General features: G+C 33.8%; 2 protein-coding genes across 2 annotated transcripts; one reads left to right on the top strand and one right to left on the bottom strand.

Annotated features, from left to right (window-relative positions):
* The first annotated feature begins 552 nt into the window (after nt 1–552).
* Nucleotides 553–5595, top strand: LOC111387337. The gene is made up of 8 exons (XM_023011891.1): nt 553–910; nt 1011–1086; nt 1630–1751; nt 2529–2659; nt 3564–3686; nt 3874–4001; nt 4987–5049; nt 5153–5595. The coding sequence occupies exons 1-8, from the start codon at nt 553–555 to the stop codon at nt 5175–5177; spliced, it is 1026 nt and encodes a 341-aa protein (XP_022867659.1). The 3' UTR covers nt 5178–5595.
* Nucleotides 5596–6371: 776 nt separating this feature from the next.
* LOC111387328 (tankyrase-1) lies at nt 6372–9640 on the bottom strand. The gene is made up of 2 exons (XM_023011883.1): nt 9369–9640; nt 6372–7211 (listed from the first exon to the last, which is right to left on the bottom strand). Exons 1-2 carry the CDS (start codon nt 9518–9520, stop codon nt 6596–6598), a joined length of 768 nt encoding a protein of 255 aa, XP_022867651.1. The 5' UTR covers nt 9521–9640; the 3' UTR covers nt 6372–6595.
* Between the last annotated feature and the right edge of the window lie 10669 nt (nt 9641–20309).

The following is a 20309-nucleotide window of genomic DNA, read 5'->3' as shown; positions in this document are numbered from 1 at the left end:
CCACTTCCCTCTTTTTCGGCTGAAGAAAATAATTAACAAAAATGGGAAAATAACAGATATGGTCCCCAATTCATTGAAAATGTATCATTTAGGTCCTATTTAAATTTATTTTCATATTCAGTCCCCAATCTAATTTAGAGCCTGTATGATTTGATTAAAATCTAATTTTCATCTAAATCAAATTCAAACAATCAATATTAATTATATCTTTCATAGGTTTTACAGCTTTTTAACCACACGTTTCACAAATTTTTATCACAATCTATTAAAAAATTTAATTTTAATTATAAACCAAACTCCCTCTAAATAAAAAGCCTGTTTTGTGCTGATTAAGAGAATTAATTTTTTACCGTTAGTTGAAAGGTGGGTCCCACCTATGAATGAAGTGGTAAAAGAGACTGTTAGAATGGTGAAATAACAGTCAAAAATTAATTTTTTGAGATGAAAAATTACTATCAAACGAGAACTTAATAAAGAGTCTGATTATGAGAATTAATTTTATTTACCGTTAGCCTGGAAGGCAGTTCTAACCTACAAGTGAAATGGTCAAAAATGACGATTGAATATACTGACAATGCAAAAAGTGATTTTTTTGGTTTGAAAAATCATAACCAAAAGAGTGGCAAAGCAAAATACAAGTTATCTGCTTGTCTTTTGCGGGTCTCTCGTTTGAGTGACTGGCTTTTGTTTGAAAGAAAAGCTACAAATTTTCAGTCCTCTCAAACTGAAATTCATAAATCACACACAGAACGTAAATATCCATATCCCATTCCTTGTCAACCTCAAAACTCCGATCAGCGGATAAAATCTACGGTGAGGTGGGTTAGCGGAAAAGTATCTAGAATCACACCCTTCCGTGACGTCCCTGTTCGCAAATCCTCATGGATTCCCCAGAGGAAGAGCAAAAGAAGAACGTTAACATTAGTCTTTTTTACATACTTATGCGTTCTTGCTTTCCCCTTGTCTTTTGCCTCTTTTCCTTGTTGATACTATCATTTTTCCTGCTTCAGCTAGCCGTTTTGGTTGGGAATTTGTCGATTTGGAACCCCATTTCTTTTCCCTCTCAATGCAAAATAATCTCCAGCAGTAAGTCAGCATTATTATTCGAATTCTTTTACTTTTTCTGTATTTAGTTATATATTATTTTGTTGGTTTTAATAATTTTCTGGGGTTGAGACGTTGAGTTATTGGTTTTGTTCATATTAGTATTAGTTGAAAATTGTGGAAATGTGGAAGAACATGACCTTTGGATAATTGTTAATGTTTGGTTGAAACAAATACTATTCCAATTATGTGAACTGGGATTTTTGGATTGTTTGATTGTTTTAAAAAAAGGTGCCAAAAGTCTGCAAAAAAACTTTAGAATTACAAATCCTTACTAAGAGCTTTTCAATGAAACCATTTTTCTTTTGCATGTTGTTTGTGAAAGAACAAGAATTGTGATTTGCATGTACTGATTGAGCATTGTAGAATAAGTACTTGATCAACATGAAAATTATATATATACACTAAAATAAATACAAGTTGACATTGTTTTTCTATCAATTATCACGAGGATGGTATCAGAGACCTTTGTCAGATCAAGGTCTCCTATGAAACTTGCACTCATGTATGCTTCTTTACATTCAGAGTTGAATTACTGGACTTACTTCTTGAAATATCAGTTCAATTACAAAAAATAGTTTGGGCCGCACGATGCTCTCTTGGAAAATATATGAACCCATGGTTGAAGGTAAACCTTATGTGTCGAGGTAAAACTAAGTTCTTTAAATGAGGTATAGCTAGTTTGGGATCCTTTTACTTCAAGTATATTTTGATTATAACCAGTTGCAATAGAAGGATATGTGGTTGGATGTGACTATATATTTAAGCCCTTGTTTGATTCCCATTCTTCAAAAAATTCATTTTTTCAAAATTCATTTTCAACCACACATTCTTCAATAAAATAATATTACATGCAAATTCAAAATTTTTGTTTAACCACACATTTTCCATCAATCACTATTTCAAAATGCGTTATTTCACTTGAAATGGGAATCAAACAAGGGCTAACCGGTGTGAATTTTTATTTCTATTATTTAGATGATATGTGGCACAGTGTATCATTTGATAAAAGTACCTTGTTTATTATAAAAGTAATTCCTTCTCTCTTTCATGCAATTTTAACTAGCAATAGGATTAGAAGATTTTCTTTTCTCAGATTTTTGTTCCTTTTTTTATTCACTTTAATGATATGGTCAACAAGGCCTGAAAAAATAGCATATTCATGATTTTTGTAGAAACTCTCTTACTTCAATGCCTTAGAGTAGAAGGTTTTATATTATTTGCACAAGTTCAAAAACCTAAATGCATATCTATTTGTGTAAAAATCAATATGACTTGGAGCAAATAGTTAAAATGAGTAATATAATTCAGCTTCTCATTTCATGAATTGATATCTTGTTCTTACAATTCTGTATTCTCTTACTGCCTATCAGAGGCTTATTATTATTGTCAGCCTAATGGCTCTAATATCAACTTTTGTGCAGGTGTGGACCTTAGGTCATCTAAGGTTTGTGAGCTGGGGCTGCTAAATTATAAAGCAAATTATGTGTTCTATGCATTTGAAAGTAAGAAGTATCTATGCCATTATGACTACTATTGGGCTTCTGTATTAAAGGTGATCGTTTACTTTTTACACCATGTGGATATTATGATCTGCATTTGTCAGTGAAGTTCGTTCATGAATTAGCTGAATTCAAAGAGATTTGATTCTTGGTTATGGCGATCATCTATCTTTGGTTCATAGTTACTAGATATCTCGAGTGTGAAAAGAGGGGAAATCACACATTTGCAGATATTTAACGAGTTGTGGAAGAACCAACTGTTGGCATTTATATCTAAAATTGATAGCACCTCAGAATGTTTCTAAGAACTTTCTGTGAGAAAAAGAAAGTGATGGACCACTATTAGAAGCTAATGCAATCATTTTTTTCGTTTCCTTTGCAGCTCTAGGGAAGACTTGTGTCAGAGAATTTTTTTTCTTAATTTTTTGAGTCCTTAATTGGATATTCACAATTTACTTCTTCCATCCTCTTCTAATATTGTTGTGCATGTGGCTCATATAGAGTAGAACACAAGCCCTGGATCAAATGGGCCGATGCTGGCACGGAGCGGAGTGGCGGCGTCGGCCTTGCGCGGGTTTAATTTACTGTCTGGTTGTTAGGGACGCTGAATGGGTTGGGGGCCCTCGCGGTACGGTACAAGGGTATTTTCTGTACGGGCCTTAAAGTTTTATATGGGCTCAGGCTAGGGTTAGTATAAATAATATGTTGTAACCCTATTTTTCACAACTGAATAAAGAAATCTCCACTTCGCTCTCGTGGACGTAGGCACACCGCCGAACCACGTAAAATTCTTGTGTTGATTTTCGTTTTCATCTCTTTAATATTGCGCATAAAATCCAACAAATAAATTGGTTTGAATTAGCACAGAGTTTTAGTTGAGAGTTGAAAGATTGGGTATATGATTCAATCTTTCATTTTTAGCCACTTAACTAATTGCCATGACCCTTTTTTTGACAGGTTGAATATATAGATCATTCTAGGCAAGCGAGGCTGGCAGTGGCCGAGGCTCCAAATGAAGCTCCCTCTTCTAACTGCAGACCCAATTTTGGGGCTGCATGGATGGCCAAAGATAAATTTAAGGTTAGCAATAAAGCCTAAAGTCATCGACGCAATGCGAAACAACTAGCTAGTGATGTGGGGGACAGTTTAGTTTTGAACTCGCGTCCCCATTGACTTGTGGATTCCAGAAGATGCCTTGTTTACTTCTTCCATGATATCTCTATACTTCTTACAAGTATCAAACGCCCTTATTATCTTGCTTGTTCAGGTGAATGAAATGTATGAATGCTGGTATTCTTTGGGCATTTCTAAAGTGAACATAAATCTTGATGGTTTATTTGATTGCCAAGCAAAGGAGCTCTCTACTGTTGAAAAGCTTAGACGGTATTCCATTGTGTGAGTATTAAGCAATTAAATTTTTCTTTTTATGATCATTCTTATTTTTAATTATTCAAAAGATAAATGATTATTTTCTACAACATAGCACTAGTATCACACGTTGGGATAGATTGCATAACAAAGTCGTATGAAAAGCATCATACTCACATTCTCCTAAGCCAAGCAGATGATTTTATTCGTTCTCACGTTCGTTTTGTGCGTATTTCTCATTTGCAAGCAAATTTATGAAGTTGACCCGCTGTTGTTATTCTGCACAAACATCCACCTGATTCACTATATCTTCTTACTAAAATTTACCTTGGCTTCGGCTGTATTACATTGCTCTTGGTAGATCCTACAGATACTGCCTTTGATGGGACGATCTCCTAATCTTGATCTTATAGAATTGACCATCAAATCATTTTCAAACCTCTAGAATGTCCAAAATATAACTCCACCCTCACTAAAGCTTATTTATTACGCGTTGGAGATATTCTGAACATGAAATGATATCTACAAATTACAAAAGTTACCACTGCACAGAATATACCATATAACAGATTTGAAGCTATATATTGACTCGGTGATGGTGGATCTTTTAAATGGAGGCCATGTCAAAGTCTAGCAATACTATTGAATATCTTTCTCATCAAACAATTCTTTTTGTATTAAGCCCTTGTTTGAGCCCCCGTTTTCCATCAAAATACATTCTTTAACGGTGATTTGATCCTATTTCAACTATTGCAAAATGCATTTTTTGAAAAAAATTGTAATAATTCTTGCATGTAACTTGTCTGGTGCATGGTAATTTATTACTCATTCTCGTGTCAAAAACAAAGTACTAAACATAGGTAAGAACGGATCAAATCGACTTCTTCTAAATTTTCAATTATTCTCTGTCAATAGTGTTGTGCTCGGGTTTTTGTGCCTATTTGAAGTACCCTTTTGCATTTTATGGTCTTGTTATCATATCCGTCTTATCTAAATCAGATGCTCATGACAGATTCACAAGGATATTGAAGTCGTGGTTTATGGCACGTCGTCAATTGGGCTATGGAGATGGGATGTAATAGCCGGACTTGTTACTGGATTTTCAACTTCCTTGATATCCTTTTCTTTGGTTGGATTTTTACGGCCATTGATGGCTTTTATATGTCGATTTTGTGCAGTAAGGGAACTTCCTCATTCTCCTAGTACCATCCTATTAAAGCGAGCCTGTTTATTTGCGTTATACGTCTCTATCATGAGTTGGGTCACCATTCAATATATAAAGAGGCTTGGCTTCCTCTAGATTTTATAGTTCCACTATTAGGTGGCACTCATTTTCTATTAGTGCTATTCGCCCCAATGGCTCATGATTCTGTACTTTTCTTGTTGCCGTATATTCAGTACAATAAAGTCATGAGTATAGGAAAATTTTAACAGAACTTGTATCGACACCAATGTGGCAAACATGATTGGATTGTTTTTTTCATTTTTTCCATCTTCTAATGATATCGTGCCATGTGTCGTTTGTAAGATTTTTCTATCGAAAAATTTTGTACTTGTAGCATTGTTCATATTTAATAATTGTAACATTTTTTTGCCAGTGTAAATAGCTTGTTGACTAGTATTCAACTCTCTTTCATAAGTAGAATGTGGCTTGTGACGCTTGGCAATAAGGACCGATGTAATATTTTCATCTCATATCTAATTTTTTTTAAAGTGATTTTAGGTTTTGATATCAGTGTATGATGAACTCACAAGGAACATTGTGGAGATCTTAGGTTATACTTGAATCGTTTGACTGGACTTCATTATGAGAGGAAAGACACTTCTGATATTTGTTTGACATTCTATCGTATTCTATCAAGTTGAATGTACTAAACATCTCTTACCGTTTACTTTTTGACTGTATTCTCTAAGTGGGATTCAACAAACCCGTTTTATGGGCATTATTGTGTAAAAATGATATTTTGAATGATGATTTTTTGAAAAATGATATTTTGAATGATGATTTTTTGAAAAATGTGCAGTTAAAGAGTGGAAAAAAATGTTTTGAATTTACGCGCAAAATATTTTATTATGTAAATGTATAATTATATATGAAAAATAAATTGTTTTGTTTTAAATGGAGTCAAACAAGGGCTAAACAAATTCTGCAAATTATTATGATTTTAATATGTGCCCAATGCAGGACTGGAAGTCATCAACCAAATTAAATTAATGAATCAAGATCCATCAAAATATATCACATAACAAACAAAATGGGAAGAAACAAGTGATAGAAACAACAAAGTAAATTCGATTTATGCTTAATCCACAATCAAAAGAAAAAATATAACTGTAGAACATTGAATATTTTGTAGCAAATTCGATTTATGCTTTTAATCCACAATCAAAAGAAAAAATATAACTGTAGAACATTGAATATTTTGTAGCAGTTATAAACGTCAGATATACTAGTAAAGCTCTGCAGTTAGTTTCAAAGCCATCCAACTTTCAAGTGAACTGAGTACATCATCAAAAGTTCTAAAAATAGAAGATAAGTTTTCTAACACTAAACATCAGTTAGTATATATTGCATCATAAGTGAAGGAAATACACAGCAAATGTTTCCATCATTAAAATGTTTAGAAATCATCTTCTTCCTGCACATCATCTGCAGCTAAAAGATGATTAAGAGCAACCTTCGACTTCTTGGTCTCAGGTTGGTTATCCTTGATATCCTCTATATCACCTTTTCTTTTCACTAATTCATCTTCACCCTCTTCAGCTTCTTCATCTCCACGCGAAGCAGCCTCACCATCAGATCCTTCTATTTTTTCCTTTTGCGGTGACTTCGGTTCAGCCTTTTCATCTTTTTCTAGACCATCGATAACTGGTTTACCAGATACAGTTCTACATTCAGCTAAAAATGAGCACACTTCTTCACTGCTTGCAAGATCAAAAGGGGTTTTCCCAGCCTTATTCTTGGATTCCGTATTTGCACCTTTCTTCACTAAATACTTGACAATTTCGAGGTGAGACCCTTGAGCAGCAAAGTGAAGAGCAGTCATGCCCTTTCTGTTAAAGGATTTGACGGAAATTCCAGCTGTATGAAGAATCTTGATTACTTCCAGATGGCCCTTTTGAGCAGCAAAGTGAATTGCACCCATGTCATCCATGGCAGCAGCACCTATGTCTGCCTTATTCTTGCACAGAAAATTTACCACCTCTGCATGCCCAGACCATGCGGCTAGATGTAATCTGTGGTTCAATATCATTTAAGGAAAAGAGACAGTGCAAAAAAACGAGTATCAAAATACCTCAACATGAGAAATTATAAAAGAACTCAAAGTGGATCTTTGGCATGGAGTGCTGGACACTATAGTCCATTGGACTGTACGACAAAAAATAATAACCTTTTTTTCTTTCTTTAATACCGTCCACTAGTGTCCACTCCACCTTCCCAACAAACCATCACATCCTGCATTAACAAATTGCAAATTAACGCTCTCACACTCCTAAAACAATTTCCTAATGATTCTAGCCTCCAGGGAACTAATGACTGTCTTCATGCTCCGAATGTAAAGAAAGTTCAAATCCAACCTACTTTAACTAGAATGATAAAAACCTGCATTTTTTGTTTCTCTTTGTTGATGGGAATTGACAAAATTCATGAATTAATTGAAATGTTAAGGCAATAAATTCATTTTACAAGCCGGCTGAAATGGAGGTATGCAAAAGCACACCATCAAGGGAGAATTCCCCTGCTTGGTACTAATACGACAATGGAAGTCTATCTTCAAATACTACAATACTTACATAGGTGAACAGGTGTTTGATTGTTTGAAAAGAGGCCAACATCGATAAAGAATGAAATTTGTAAACTTATATGATTTCACTCTTTAAGTTACATTTAGAAGAATACTCTAGGCTACTTACTGTTTTAGAGCCTACTCACACCATACAAAGTGGTGTATTAGGCGCTTTAGAGGCACACTTTGCATTTCCCATGTACACACCATTGTCGTGAGCTTTTTTGAAATTATATAGCAGCGATGTGGCATCAGGTGGCAAAGGGTGCACATGTGATGATGTAGCAAGTAGCACCGGGTGCCTTTGGTGTCCATCTCATTAGGAAGTGGGGTCTCAACAATCACTAGCCAATAGGTTTTCCTAACCTGCACCTATGTGGAGATTCAATTTTCCTACTGACAAGACACAACTAGTCTGGTCCATTCACTGAATGCAATTGATCCAGTGTGCGGGTCAATGCAAGAGAGTTGTGGACCATCACAGCAGGATGCAATCTGAACAGTCAACTTGCATTCATTCAGGCCTTATCAATTATCAAATATTTATTGAATTGGATTCAACCTTGGCTAGATGCTATAGAGCACAGGTGGCTCCTGGAGGGCTCAGCTTATACTAACCAATTACCTCTTGTCAATAAAACATCTCAATACTTGTCTTTCTCACACTTACAGTGAGAAAAATATGGCGGCAGATAATCAAGCCAATATAAGGGTCTCCATTAGGAAGTACAAGGAGTTTCGTGCCAGTGATCTTTCTGTGGAATTAAGCTGTCTAGCCACATTTTCTAAACTCATTTTTCCTCAAATTCATTTTCAACCACATATTCTCTCAATAAAATAATTTTGCAAATGAACTTATAACTTTCCCTCCTTTTTAACCACACATTCTCCAACAAATTACTTTTCACAAAATCTATTTTCAAAAAATCTCTAATCAAATAGGGGCAGAAAAGCATTATTTGGTTAGAAGCACAAGACATAACTTATTTGTATTGACAAGTTTAAAGCCAATTTTAATAAAGCTGGCTTATATTCTTCTAATTTTTCTAGCTTTTTATTTCAGCTTCTTTTGTAACGGAAGCAGTACTCCAATTTTTTTGGCTTTTAATCTTCACTGTTTTGTTTGTATAATTACTCTCTTTCTTCCTCGAGGTTTTCATTTTATCTCACCATTTTGTTCATTTTCAACACGTTTTATCATTTCATGTTATTTATAGAGCAAGTACAGCACATGGAACTCTTAAGATTATTCACCAGGTCGAAGAAGCATGTAGCACACAAGACTCAAATGCATAGTTGGGTGAGGCAAAAAATGACCCCAAAAAATTTCAGGATTATTATGCTTTTTCCTCTTCATATTTATTAACAGCAATAAAAAATCCCCGGACAGAAAGATATGTTCAAAATCAAAACTGCTTATGTCAATTAGAGGACATTAGCTTCTGGCAGCCTAAGGTGCCCATTAAAAAATAAATACAAAGAGGAATTTCGAAAACAGTAAATCAAATTCCCAGTTCAAGACTTCCAATTCATCAACAGAGACACACATAATTATCACGCTCGTTAAAAGCAAAAAAAAAAAAAGGAATAATAAACCGAAGGATACGGTGTACGGGAGTGCTTGTCACGGGAGTTTACGGCTAGAGGATTCGTACTGCAAATTGTCTGCACGGCCTTCAGGTCCCCCGATCGAGCTGCTGCGTGCAGCTCTTCACTCGTAGAATTAGCATTCACCGATGGTCTTTTGGGATTTCCCATCCTTATGCGCGGAATTTGGTTTAGGAAATGAACGAAGAGAAATGGAATGATACTGCGGTTTGGGGTTCTGAGTGTCTCAAGGAAGAACTGAACTGCGACTGTCGGTAAATACAACGACTTATGGACAAAAGTGCTTGCTTCATTTATGCGATTTCAGAAACCTGGACGCACGAAACTGTACAAATTAGTTTTTTGGGTGTCGTTCAATTGAAGTTTCATGGATCGAGTTAGGGGAGCATAATAGTTGATATATAGGATGACTGAATACACACATTTAGGAGTTGAGCATTATTTAAGTCACATGGGACTTGCACACTTTGTGAGGTCAGTCACCCTGCGTGTCAAATATTTTCGGAAACCTGGACGCACGAAACTGTACAAATTAGTTTTTTGGGTGTGGTTCAATTGAAGTTTCATGGATCGAGTTAGGGGAACATAATAGTTGATATATAGGATGACTGAATACACACATTTCAGGGGTTGAGCATTATTTAAGTCACGTGGGACTTGCACACTTTGTGAGGTCGGTCACCCTGCGTGGCAAACATTTTCGGACAAAGTAGTATTTTCCAACTTTGATAGGGCTTGTTTGTTTGAGCCCATTTTTTAGGATATCGGATTTAGCAAAGTAATGATATTTAACATCATTGATATTAAAATATGAGTTTAGATGTCACTAAAGTATATTAAATAAGAGTTATAATAAAATGAATCACTTAAATAAGATTTTATTGAGTTTATCATTTAACGTCACGTAGGAACATTTCCAAAATACTCTTTATTGTTATAAAATATTCTATCATTTGGAGAGTATCTAAAAATTTAGAAAATTAAAATTTTGAGTACTCCAGTAAGCTTTTTATATTTAATATTTAATTTTACTACTCTTAAAAAATATTTATTATTTTTCTCTATATTTTATTTTAACTAGTATTTTCCTAAATTATTTTATTATTTTTCTACATTGAAAATTGAAACATTTTCAATGCATTTAATTATAGAAAACGTGTCACTCTTTAAATTAAAATGTTATTTTAAAGAGTTTTTTTAAGTATAATTTTAAGAGTTGACTCTTTAAAATACAAAACATCTAATGTTTAAAGACAAGAATACTCTAAATTGGTATTTTAACACTGCTGATACTAGATAGTATTATTCAATTTAGTAATAGAGATTTTTTCTAGAAAATGTAACTAAAAAGTTGGGAAAGTTTTGATTTACGTATTAAATTATTTTTATTGAAAATATATGTGGTTGAAAATAATTTAATAGAAAAACGAGTTTGTTAAAGTTTCTGTTCAATCAGTCAATGATCGGTTGTAGAAATCAAGTGATTAGTTGCAAAAGTCAAGTCATTCCACCAATTGTGCTACAGCCAAGGATTATATAGCAGAGCCTAGTTTCTTTCCTTATTGTTCTGAATCCAATTCAAACGTTAGGCATTAGCTTATCGTATTCCTACAACCTTGGTTACATGTAATACTCTATTTATTGAAAATATATAGAATCACTCTATGTGAAAAAAGCCACACAATTCAAACATTGTTTTATATCTTTTATGTCTACTTTATTTCTTTACATGGTATCAGCTGGTAAAAAGGAACACACCTGGTGTTGGAAAAATTATCGCCATCGGGGTTGGAGAAGAAACGATATAGAAGTGACATCAAGAAGATGAAATAAATGTGAAGAACAAATCGAATATGAAAGGCTCAAACACGACATTATATCGTTGTCTTCAAACGATATTTGCCCTCTCTCGTATATAATTTTGGTGCTTAAAGGGTTTCGCGGCAAATGGTTTGAAGGAGTGATCAAGCCTTGTAGAGAATTAATACTTAAACACTTGTATAAATTCTCTAAACTTGAAGAACACAAAGGAAATATGAATATAGATGAAGAAAACTTTGATTTCTTCTTTGTGGAATGAATATATCGATCATGATGTTTTCAAGTATTTTTCTTGTTATTCTAATGATCACAAGCCACTAATTTATAACTATGGAACATAGCTTCACGAAGTGGTACCAAAAAGAAGTGAAAAGCTGCCAACAAACCAACTAAAAATCGCCGAAAAAACTGCCCAATGGCTAATTCGTTGTACCATGCGACCGCATGGTATAACTCCATTCGGTCGCATGGAGTTCTTCAAGCTAGCCTCTCCAGTTTCGGGTTGTGGCCATGCGGTTTCGGGTTGTATATTGCTATGCGGTCGCATGTAATTCATCTTGGGCCTCTGGTTTTATATTTATGTTCCAATTTTGTTCATTCCATTCCACACACGTGTTTATTAATTTTGAACAACATATTTTCAACAATACCCCACTTGTTCAAAATTTCAATAAACTCTCATATTCAAAGTATACAATACTCATGCGTAAGGATTAGATATCTTTCGATTTGAATCTAACCATAATATAATTCCAACAAAGTATAGTCGGAGTCAAAGGTAGCGTGAGGCTTTGAACCAATTGTTCCATGTGACAATACCGGTAAGAATACACACACGAGTATTATGTGTTCTTAAGTTCCTCATAACTCGCTTAGCGCTAATATGGTTCTTGCGCTTATTCTTTTCAACAATCTTTTAAGAGAGAAACTCCAACTCTCTATTAAGGTGGCACCACCTTGAAGACTGCTTAAGTGAAGTTCTTCCAGTGCCTTTGTTACTTTTAGAAGTACTTGTGTTTTAGCACTGAATTTCATTAAGAGCTTTCATGTTCAACCCTCACTTCAGTAACAACCAGCATTAATTTAATTAGGACATGATTATTGTGGATTTATATAATGCTGCAACCATCCACATATCGAATGATTTGTTGTTACCATTTGAACCCGTGGATTACCTTTTGAGTAATGACAGGTGGGTTGCCATCATCGGTGGACCTTTATATTTTAGGAGTTTCAACCCTATCCTACTCGAAGTAGATGCCACTAAAAATCTATTTAGTAGTTTAAAGTATCCGCTATGTCTTTATGGAAATCATTCCATCTTTGATAATTTTCTTATTAAGTCACGTCTGAGACTTATATGTCTAGACATCCATCATATGTGACTTAGTATTCTTATCAAACATAGCTAGCCAATGATTCATTTGATAGATACAACTTGTCACCGTCAAGAAATCTTTTATGAAGCCACATGCTTCTCACTTGCTTTATTTAAAATTTATAGATTTCAAACACAGTTGAAACTTTTTTATTTAAATCATTACACTTAGTCAATTACTTTTGTGGATTTTATTCGTGGATATTCATTTCTCATCATTGAGTCATTACAATGATTTTCAATAGCATGAATATTCTCTAAATATTCAAATTGTTTTGCAAACGCCATAATCGGCTTTCACCCAAATTATTCACCTTAGACTTAGTGTATCCAACCTTATAATTATATATAAGGGTTTTCCATATCTTCTCCTTCGTAGATATATTTCTATGATTAAAAAGTTAAGGGAATTTTAACTTATTAAGTTACCCCCACAATTTCTTAATTTGGAATTCTTATGTAATTTGTTAATATTGCATCCACAAGTTTTCGAACTTCTCATATGAGTTCTCAACCATTAAATTTAACCCCCACATTTCAGGCTATACTCGAACTTAGAGTTCCTTAATATGTCAACCCCACATTTGGTATTGTAATTGAACTTAGAGTTCATCAATATGTCAACCCCACATTTGGGATTGTAATTGAACTTAGAGTATATTAACTCTTTCATAGTTCATTCACTTATCACTTTGATAATACCTATGAAAGTTTAAGTATCTCAGTTAATGATTGTTAAGTCACAAAGTGCTTCAATCCACTATCTTTGATTTGATCATTCAATTTGATCAAGGTCATCTCGTAGATCATTAATGCTTTTCAAGCATAAATTAACTCGATTGGTTCCTCAATTGAAATCAAATTCAATTAATGAATAAGGTGTAAATCTCATATTCCAATAGAAGAAGTAGTCATGAAATTTCATGTACTTTCAACAAATAGTAGGCATCCTTTAGACCCATTAAATATTAATAGGCTGGTCTCAAAACACAAATATAGATGTGCTTTACTTGCACTTTGGAGTCCATAAGCCAACATAATGGCAAATACACCCTGCAATAAATGATGCCCTACAAAAACATGTGGGCCACCCAAGTGGGTTTGTGTATAATCCAAGCAAATGTAAATTGGTTTGAATTGCATTCTTTAATATTCATGCACGTGAGTCATTCCAATTGTCACAACAAAGTAAGAACAACCAATTTGTTTTAATTTTACATGTAATAACATTCATCAAGATGAAGTAATCCATATGTAGTTTTCCATTTTTTAGTAGAAGAAATGGTCATGAAAGTTCACATAATTTCTTTTATAAAATTCTAACTCTTTAGAATTTTTCCATATGAGCAATATCATGTCATTCTCACATCTCAACAAAGAAATGGAGATTCATATACTTTCAACAATTTTGCATGTATAATGTCAATTAAAATGTACCAAAGAACCAAACCAAATTTAAATAAAATCTGTCATTTGATTTATGTATTTCCCATATTTTCATACATGCAATCATTATGCATAACCAAATTCTCATGATTCCTTTCATCATTTCTAACAAACAACTTTCCTATAAAGGAAGTGCAAAATTTTGGAAATGATGTGTCATGAGTATAAAATCCACATTCAATCTGATTTTTTAAGTGTGTTCATGTAATATATCACATGCATAACAAATTAATCATTAAACAATCATCATGCCGAGTAGATCTCGTTTCTATCACAATTGCATGGAACCATATGCACCCTTTCAAAATAAGACAACTATCTTGGACAGACACATGCTGGGTTAGCCATTTCAGAAATTAATAAATTAATCTTTAACCGTCATGCATTTCATGCAGAGGATTCAACAAAATGGCAATTTTAATTCTTCCAAAATTAAACCGTGTGTAATTCCAGATTTTTATGCACAACGAACACAAAATATAACACCGATGTTTTGCACATTATATTCACGTACCGTATATATGAGTAAAATCGAAACACAATTTCGACTTACCGAATAAGGCGAAATGATGATTACCGAACCTGAAAACATGAACCGAATCTGAACCATGAATCTAGATTCATTGTTCTTCCATTATCGAGAAAAAGCATGTCTATCTTCAAAGAAAATCTTCTTGTAAAGTTCATCTCATCAAATGATCCAACCAAGATCTGCATATCATCAACTTGATCTTTACCAAAGTGATTGCATTCTCCATCGCGAAATATCGTTTGAGATTATTAGGAAAATTATCGCCACCAGGGTTGGAGAAGAAACAACTTAGAAGTGATATCAAGAAGATGAAATAAATGTGAAGAACAAATCGAATATGAAATGCTCAAATACGACATTATATCGTTGTCCTCAAACGATATTTACCCTCTCTTGTATATAATTTTGGTGCTTAAAGGGTTTCTCGGCAAATGGTTTGAAGGAGTAATCAAGTCTTGTAGAGAATTAATACTTAAGCACTTGTATAAATTCTCCAACTTGAAGAACACAAAGGGAATATGAATATGGATGAAGAAAACTTTGATCTCTTCTTTGTGGAATGAATATATTGATCACATTGTTTTCAAGTGTTTTTCTTATTATTCTAATGATCACAAGCCAACAATTTATAGCTATGGAACATAGCTTCATGAAGTGGTACCAAAAAGAAGTGAAAAGTCGCCAACAAACCAACCGAAAATCGTCGAAAAAACTGACCAACGGCTAATTCGTTGTACCACTCCATGCGGTCGCATGGAGTTCTTCAAATTGGCCTCTCCAGTTTTAGGTTGTGGCCATGTGACCGCATGACCATATTGCCATGCGGTCGCATGACATTCATCTTGGCCCTCCGATTTTATATTTATGTTCCAATTTTGTTCATTCCATTCCACACACGTGTTTATTGATTTTGAACAACATATTTTCAACACCTGGTCCTGCCTATACACTTCTGCATTCAACACAACACCATCTTATTTTACAATGGCTTTCGATTGTACTACTCCAATAACACCACTTTCCTTCCCCAACCTATTATTCAAGTCAACTACCAACCTATTTCCCAAAAATTGGTTAGCCCCAACTATCCGCTTCGGAGCGTCCAATTCATCCACAAAGACAATCCATCTACTTTTGCCCCACGATCTAATCAAGCTTCCAATGATGGGGCAACTTATCAGATTTGTGGTAAAAGAGAACATACTGAACTTGAATGTTATCATCGCTTTGACTTCTCTTTTCAGGATCGATTATCACTTGTCGATCTAGCTACTATTGCTGTCGAGGCCAACGACTCCTATGACCAGCATGTATGATATGTAGATAGTGAAGCTAATGCCCATGTCACTGCCAATACAGCCAATTTAACAAACCAAGAGTCTTACAGTGGTCATGACACTATCCAAGTTGGCAATGGCTTAGGTTTAGTAGTCAAGTATATTGGAAATTCCAATTTACACTTTGATCTTGCCTCTTTGAACTGAACAATGTTCTTGACTCTCCAAATGCTTCGACCAATCTCCTATCTATCAATAAATGCTTCGACCAATCTTCTATCTATTAACTGGTATTGATTTTTGTTTAAAGTATTATAAGACCGGTCTCATCCTTCTTCAAGTTGAAAACAGTCCTTATCCACTTGCTAGCCATAAGCGCCTCTCAAATAAATCATGTTGGCTTATTGCAACGCTAGGAATAATAACCTGTTTAGACCATTGGCACAACTGCCAAAGGCATTTGCCAAGACCAATTTGGATAATTTACGTAGTTATTTGTCTTTGTCTGAGTCTCCAAATAAATGGGTTTCTATAGCTCTTGCCAATTTGATAAAGCCACTAAACAACCGTTTGTTGTTTTCACTCGATAATTTATAATGCCCTTACAGCTTGTTTACACTGATGTATGGATATTTCCAGTAAATTTTGTTGGTGGTTACTATTATGTTCTTTTTGTCATTGATCTTAGTAGGTTTACGTGGATGTATCCATGCATTTCAAGTCTGATGTATTTCTTATTTTTTTTAGCAATATAAAGCTCTTGTGGAAAATCAATTCTCTTTAAAAATTTAACAGCTACAATCAAACAATGGTGGAGAATATAGTTTTAATGATTTTAAGTCAGTCTTATCCAAACATAGGATATTTCATCATTTAACTTGCCCTCATACCTCATAGCAAAATTGAATTAAAAGAAAATATTGACATATTCAAGAAACTAGATTAACTTTATTAGCGATCGAACATTCATCAAACTGCTACTGAACCGATACTTTTCTAACAAAAATATTTCTCATAAAATGAATGCCTACAAAAGTCCTGCACAATCTGACACCTTACTACATGATTCATAAAAAGCTATCCTCTTATCATTCACTAAGAACCTTTGACTCGTCCTGCCATCCTTATTTAATACCCTACGACGATCACAAATTATCTTTTAGAAGCAAACAATGCCTTTTCTTAGGTTACGTTGGTCAATAAAAGGGGCACTTGCCTAGATTTGGACAATGGCGAGGTATATATCTCGAGGTATGTAGTGTTTAATAAGGACTCTTTTCCAGCAAATGATAAAAGTCGCACTTTTCAACACCCACTATAAGCTTGATGTCAACAGGTTGATCCCTATCTCACATACATTTCCACTCAATATAAATAACTATCATTGTTTTAGCCCCCAGGGCATAGTCTAGTGGTGCAAAAGATATGAGTGATGTTATCTCACACCTTGTTGGCAGCCGCAGTGTAGGAGTTCGATTCTTGAGACATGGAGTTGGACTCCTTATTAGCACAATGTACAGACAATTTTTGTTCCCTGACCTGTTGGGAAACTTTTGTTCCCTGACCTGTTGGGGCACATCCCACGATTTACCTCTCTCACAAAAGTCTAATGGTGGGGGTGGTGGGGACCCTCAAAATAGGGGTTCAACCTTTCTATCATTGTTCTAATAAAACTGACCATTTCCCTGCAAGTTCCACAATACACGATTCTACTCATATCCCTACCTTATGGGACAATAATCCTCCATTGAATCTGTCCATAAAGTAATTCCTTATTTTCTATTACCCTCATAGAGTCCAACTTAGACATTAGCACCTCTTTTGGCTAGCCAAATCCTGATCCTCTCTCACCATAGAATCCCGAGCCTTCACAACCTATAATAGGTGTCATAACACATTTTAAAACAGGAAATTCAACGCCAAAAGAATAGCCTGATTTTAAAATATTTTATGCTACTTATCATTTCTTTGAATGTTTGACTACTATAATCATAGAATTTGAACCAACTTGCTATATGCAAGTAGTGGCTAAACTTGAGTGGAGATAAGCTACAGGATGTGAATTTGATGCTTTGATTGCAAATGGGACTTGGTCTCTCTATCCAAGACCAGCTTGTAAACATGTTGTGAGGAACAAGTGGGTTTTCAAAATTAAACGTCACTCTGATGGTAGCATTGGACGCTACAAGGCAAGACTTGTAGGCAAGAGATTTAATCAAAGATCTGGCACTGATTATTTTGATACATTTTCTTTGGTGGTTAAACCTACTATGGTTAGACTAGTCTTATTAATTGCAATATCTTTTAAATGACATATAAGATAATTGAATGTCTCGAATGCCTTCTTGCATGGCATACTCGATGAAGAGGTCTATATGGAACAACCTCAAGGTTTCATTGATGACGGTCAACCTGAATTATTGTGTCGAATTCACAAATCTCTTTATGGCCTCAACCAAGTGCCAGGAGCATTATTTCGAAAGATTTTCCAAGAATTATTGGAGCTAGGTTTTCAGGAATCCAAAGTGGATTATTCCTAATTTACATTCTGCACTGACACTGAAAATTTTTGTGTTAATTTACATAGATGACATCATTGTTATAGGTTCTTGTCCATTTATCATCCATTCTTTTGTTGATAGTTTGCAAATTCCATCTTTGAGATCTTGGACACAGAACCGATCCTGATATTTTGGGAGCCTTATGCTAATTTCAAAATGGGGACTTATATTTTGATTCTTATTGTATAGAGTTTTAGCCTGTTTGGTGGAGATTAAACCCTTGTTTGAATCCCTTTTTTTATCAAAATATATTATTCAACAATGATTTGATATCATTTCAATCATACATTTCTCAATAAAATAATATTACACACAAGCTGTCAAAACTTTTTCTTATTTTTTAACCACACGTTCTCCATCGTAACATTATTTCAATTTTTTTTTTTTTTTTAGAAAAATGGGGTTCAAACAACCCTTAAAATCAAACTTTTAGTATATTTTGATAGAAATAGATAGAATATGTGGATTTAAAGTTTTGGAACCCATAAAATATGTAGTTAAAATTAATAGTCAATTTTGACTTAGATTAAAATCTAGACTTTAATTGATGCCAAACAGGGGCTTAATATAATTATAAAAAATCTAACACAGACAACTAAGTCCCAAAATTTGATATTTAAATAAACAAAATGTCAAATTTCAACCATCAATACAAACTACAAGTAAAGTTTGACAAACAGATTTACAATGCAATAACAAAGGAGCATGCTCGTTTGTATGATTATTTTCTCACTATTATTTCAAATATAATTGAATATACTTTTGAATGATTTATGTACAAAATTGGAGAATATGACTACAGAAGATAGTGTAACAAAATAATGATGAAATATAAACGAGCTTCTAATATTATATTAATTTATAAGAAATTAATGTAAAATAAGAAGTATCTGAATGAACAAGGACGAAGAATTATTAAATTCAAAGTACTTTAAGCAAATATCTAAAAATATTATTATCATGCTATTAAAACAAAATAATATAATAACAAAAAATATATATATATATTAACTATTTTTGTATTTTCAATTTTTATTAGTTTCTTATGTTTGCATACGATAATTCTATTTTCAGAATTTTATAAATATAATTTTCATTTTTTTTCAACCAACCAATTAATTTCACATAATTTGGGAGCCCTTATCAAAGCAGGGCCTTAGGCGATTGCCTACTTCACCTCATGGCCGCCACTGCTTGGACAACTCAGTTATTTCCTTAGTGTCGAAGCACAATGACCCAATGAGAGTCTTCATCTCAGGCAAGCCACGTACATCACGGATCTTCTTGACCACACAAAGATGATCAATGCCTAACCACTAGCCTCTCCTACAACTTCCAAGTGTAAAACTTTCTTCTTATGATGGAACGTTGCTATCTTGTTGGAGCCAAGAAGATATGTTAGGATGGGCAGAAATTTGAACTTTTTATTTTTAATACCATGAAAGATTCTCTTTGCCACTTGTGATTTAGTTTAAAAGGTTAAACTCTTGAAGCTAATGACAAAGTGGGTCAAAATATATTTTTGGACTCTCATGACAAAATTCTAACAAATATATTTTTAACTGATAAAAGTAATTATAGAGCATATTAGTTATTTTGATAATAACATCCATTTCATGGTCAAAATAAATAATTTTTTTAACTCAGAAGTATAAATAAGTAATATTTGAAAAAACTTGAGAAAAAATGTAATTACTTTTAAGCTTAGTCAAACATGTGATATTTGTTAAAATAAGTCATTTATCTTTACTTTAATTAATAAAAATTATTTGTTATATAATCAACTAATTTGATTACAAGTGAATTCTTTAAATTTGAATAATTGAACATTGGGCTTCAGTTGGGAATGAAGTTAGTTGGGCTAAAATTAATTTTTGGCTTGGGCTAATTTTTTACTATTTTTTATTTTGCCAAGAATTCTGAA

The sequence above is a fragment of the Olea europaea genome, unplaced genomic scaffold, assembly GCF_002742605.1.
Source record: "Olea europaea var. sylvestris unplaced genomic scaffold, O_europaea_v1 scaffold399, whole genome shotgun sequence".
Taxonomy (NCBI): Eukaryota; Viridiplantae; Streptophyta; class Magnoliopsida; order Lamiales; family Oleaceae; genus Olea; species Olea europaea.
Note: the sequence above shows the minus strand (reverse complement) of the source record. Positions and strands in the feature narration are given on the sequence as shown.

What these genes read in the sequence shown, in the direction of transcription:
- LOC111387337 (XM_023011891.1), top strand. Translation starts at nt 553, where the DNA reads ATGACGATTGAATATACTGACAATGCAAAAAGTGATTTTTTTGGTTTG. An exon ending in TGGCCAAAGATAAATTTAAG is followed by an intron (nt 3,687 to 3,873) that starts GTTAGCAATAAA and finishes TTGCTTGTTCAG; the next exon opens with GTGAATGAAATGTATGAATG. An exon ending in TTGGGCTATGGAGATGGGAT is followed by an intron (nt 5,050 to 5,152) that starts GTAATAGCCGGA and finishes GATTTTGTGCAG; the next exon opens with TAAGGGAACTTCCTCATTCT.
- LOC111387328 (XM_023011883.1), bottom strand. Translation starts at nt 9,520, where the DNA reads ATGGGAAATCCCAAAAGACCATCGGTGAATGCTAATTCTACGAGTGAA. An exon ending in GACAAGCACTCCCGTACACC is followed by an intron (nt 7,212 to 9,368) that starts GTATCCTTCGGT and finishes ATTGAACCACAG; the next exon opens with ATTACATCTAGCCGCATGGT.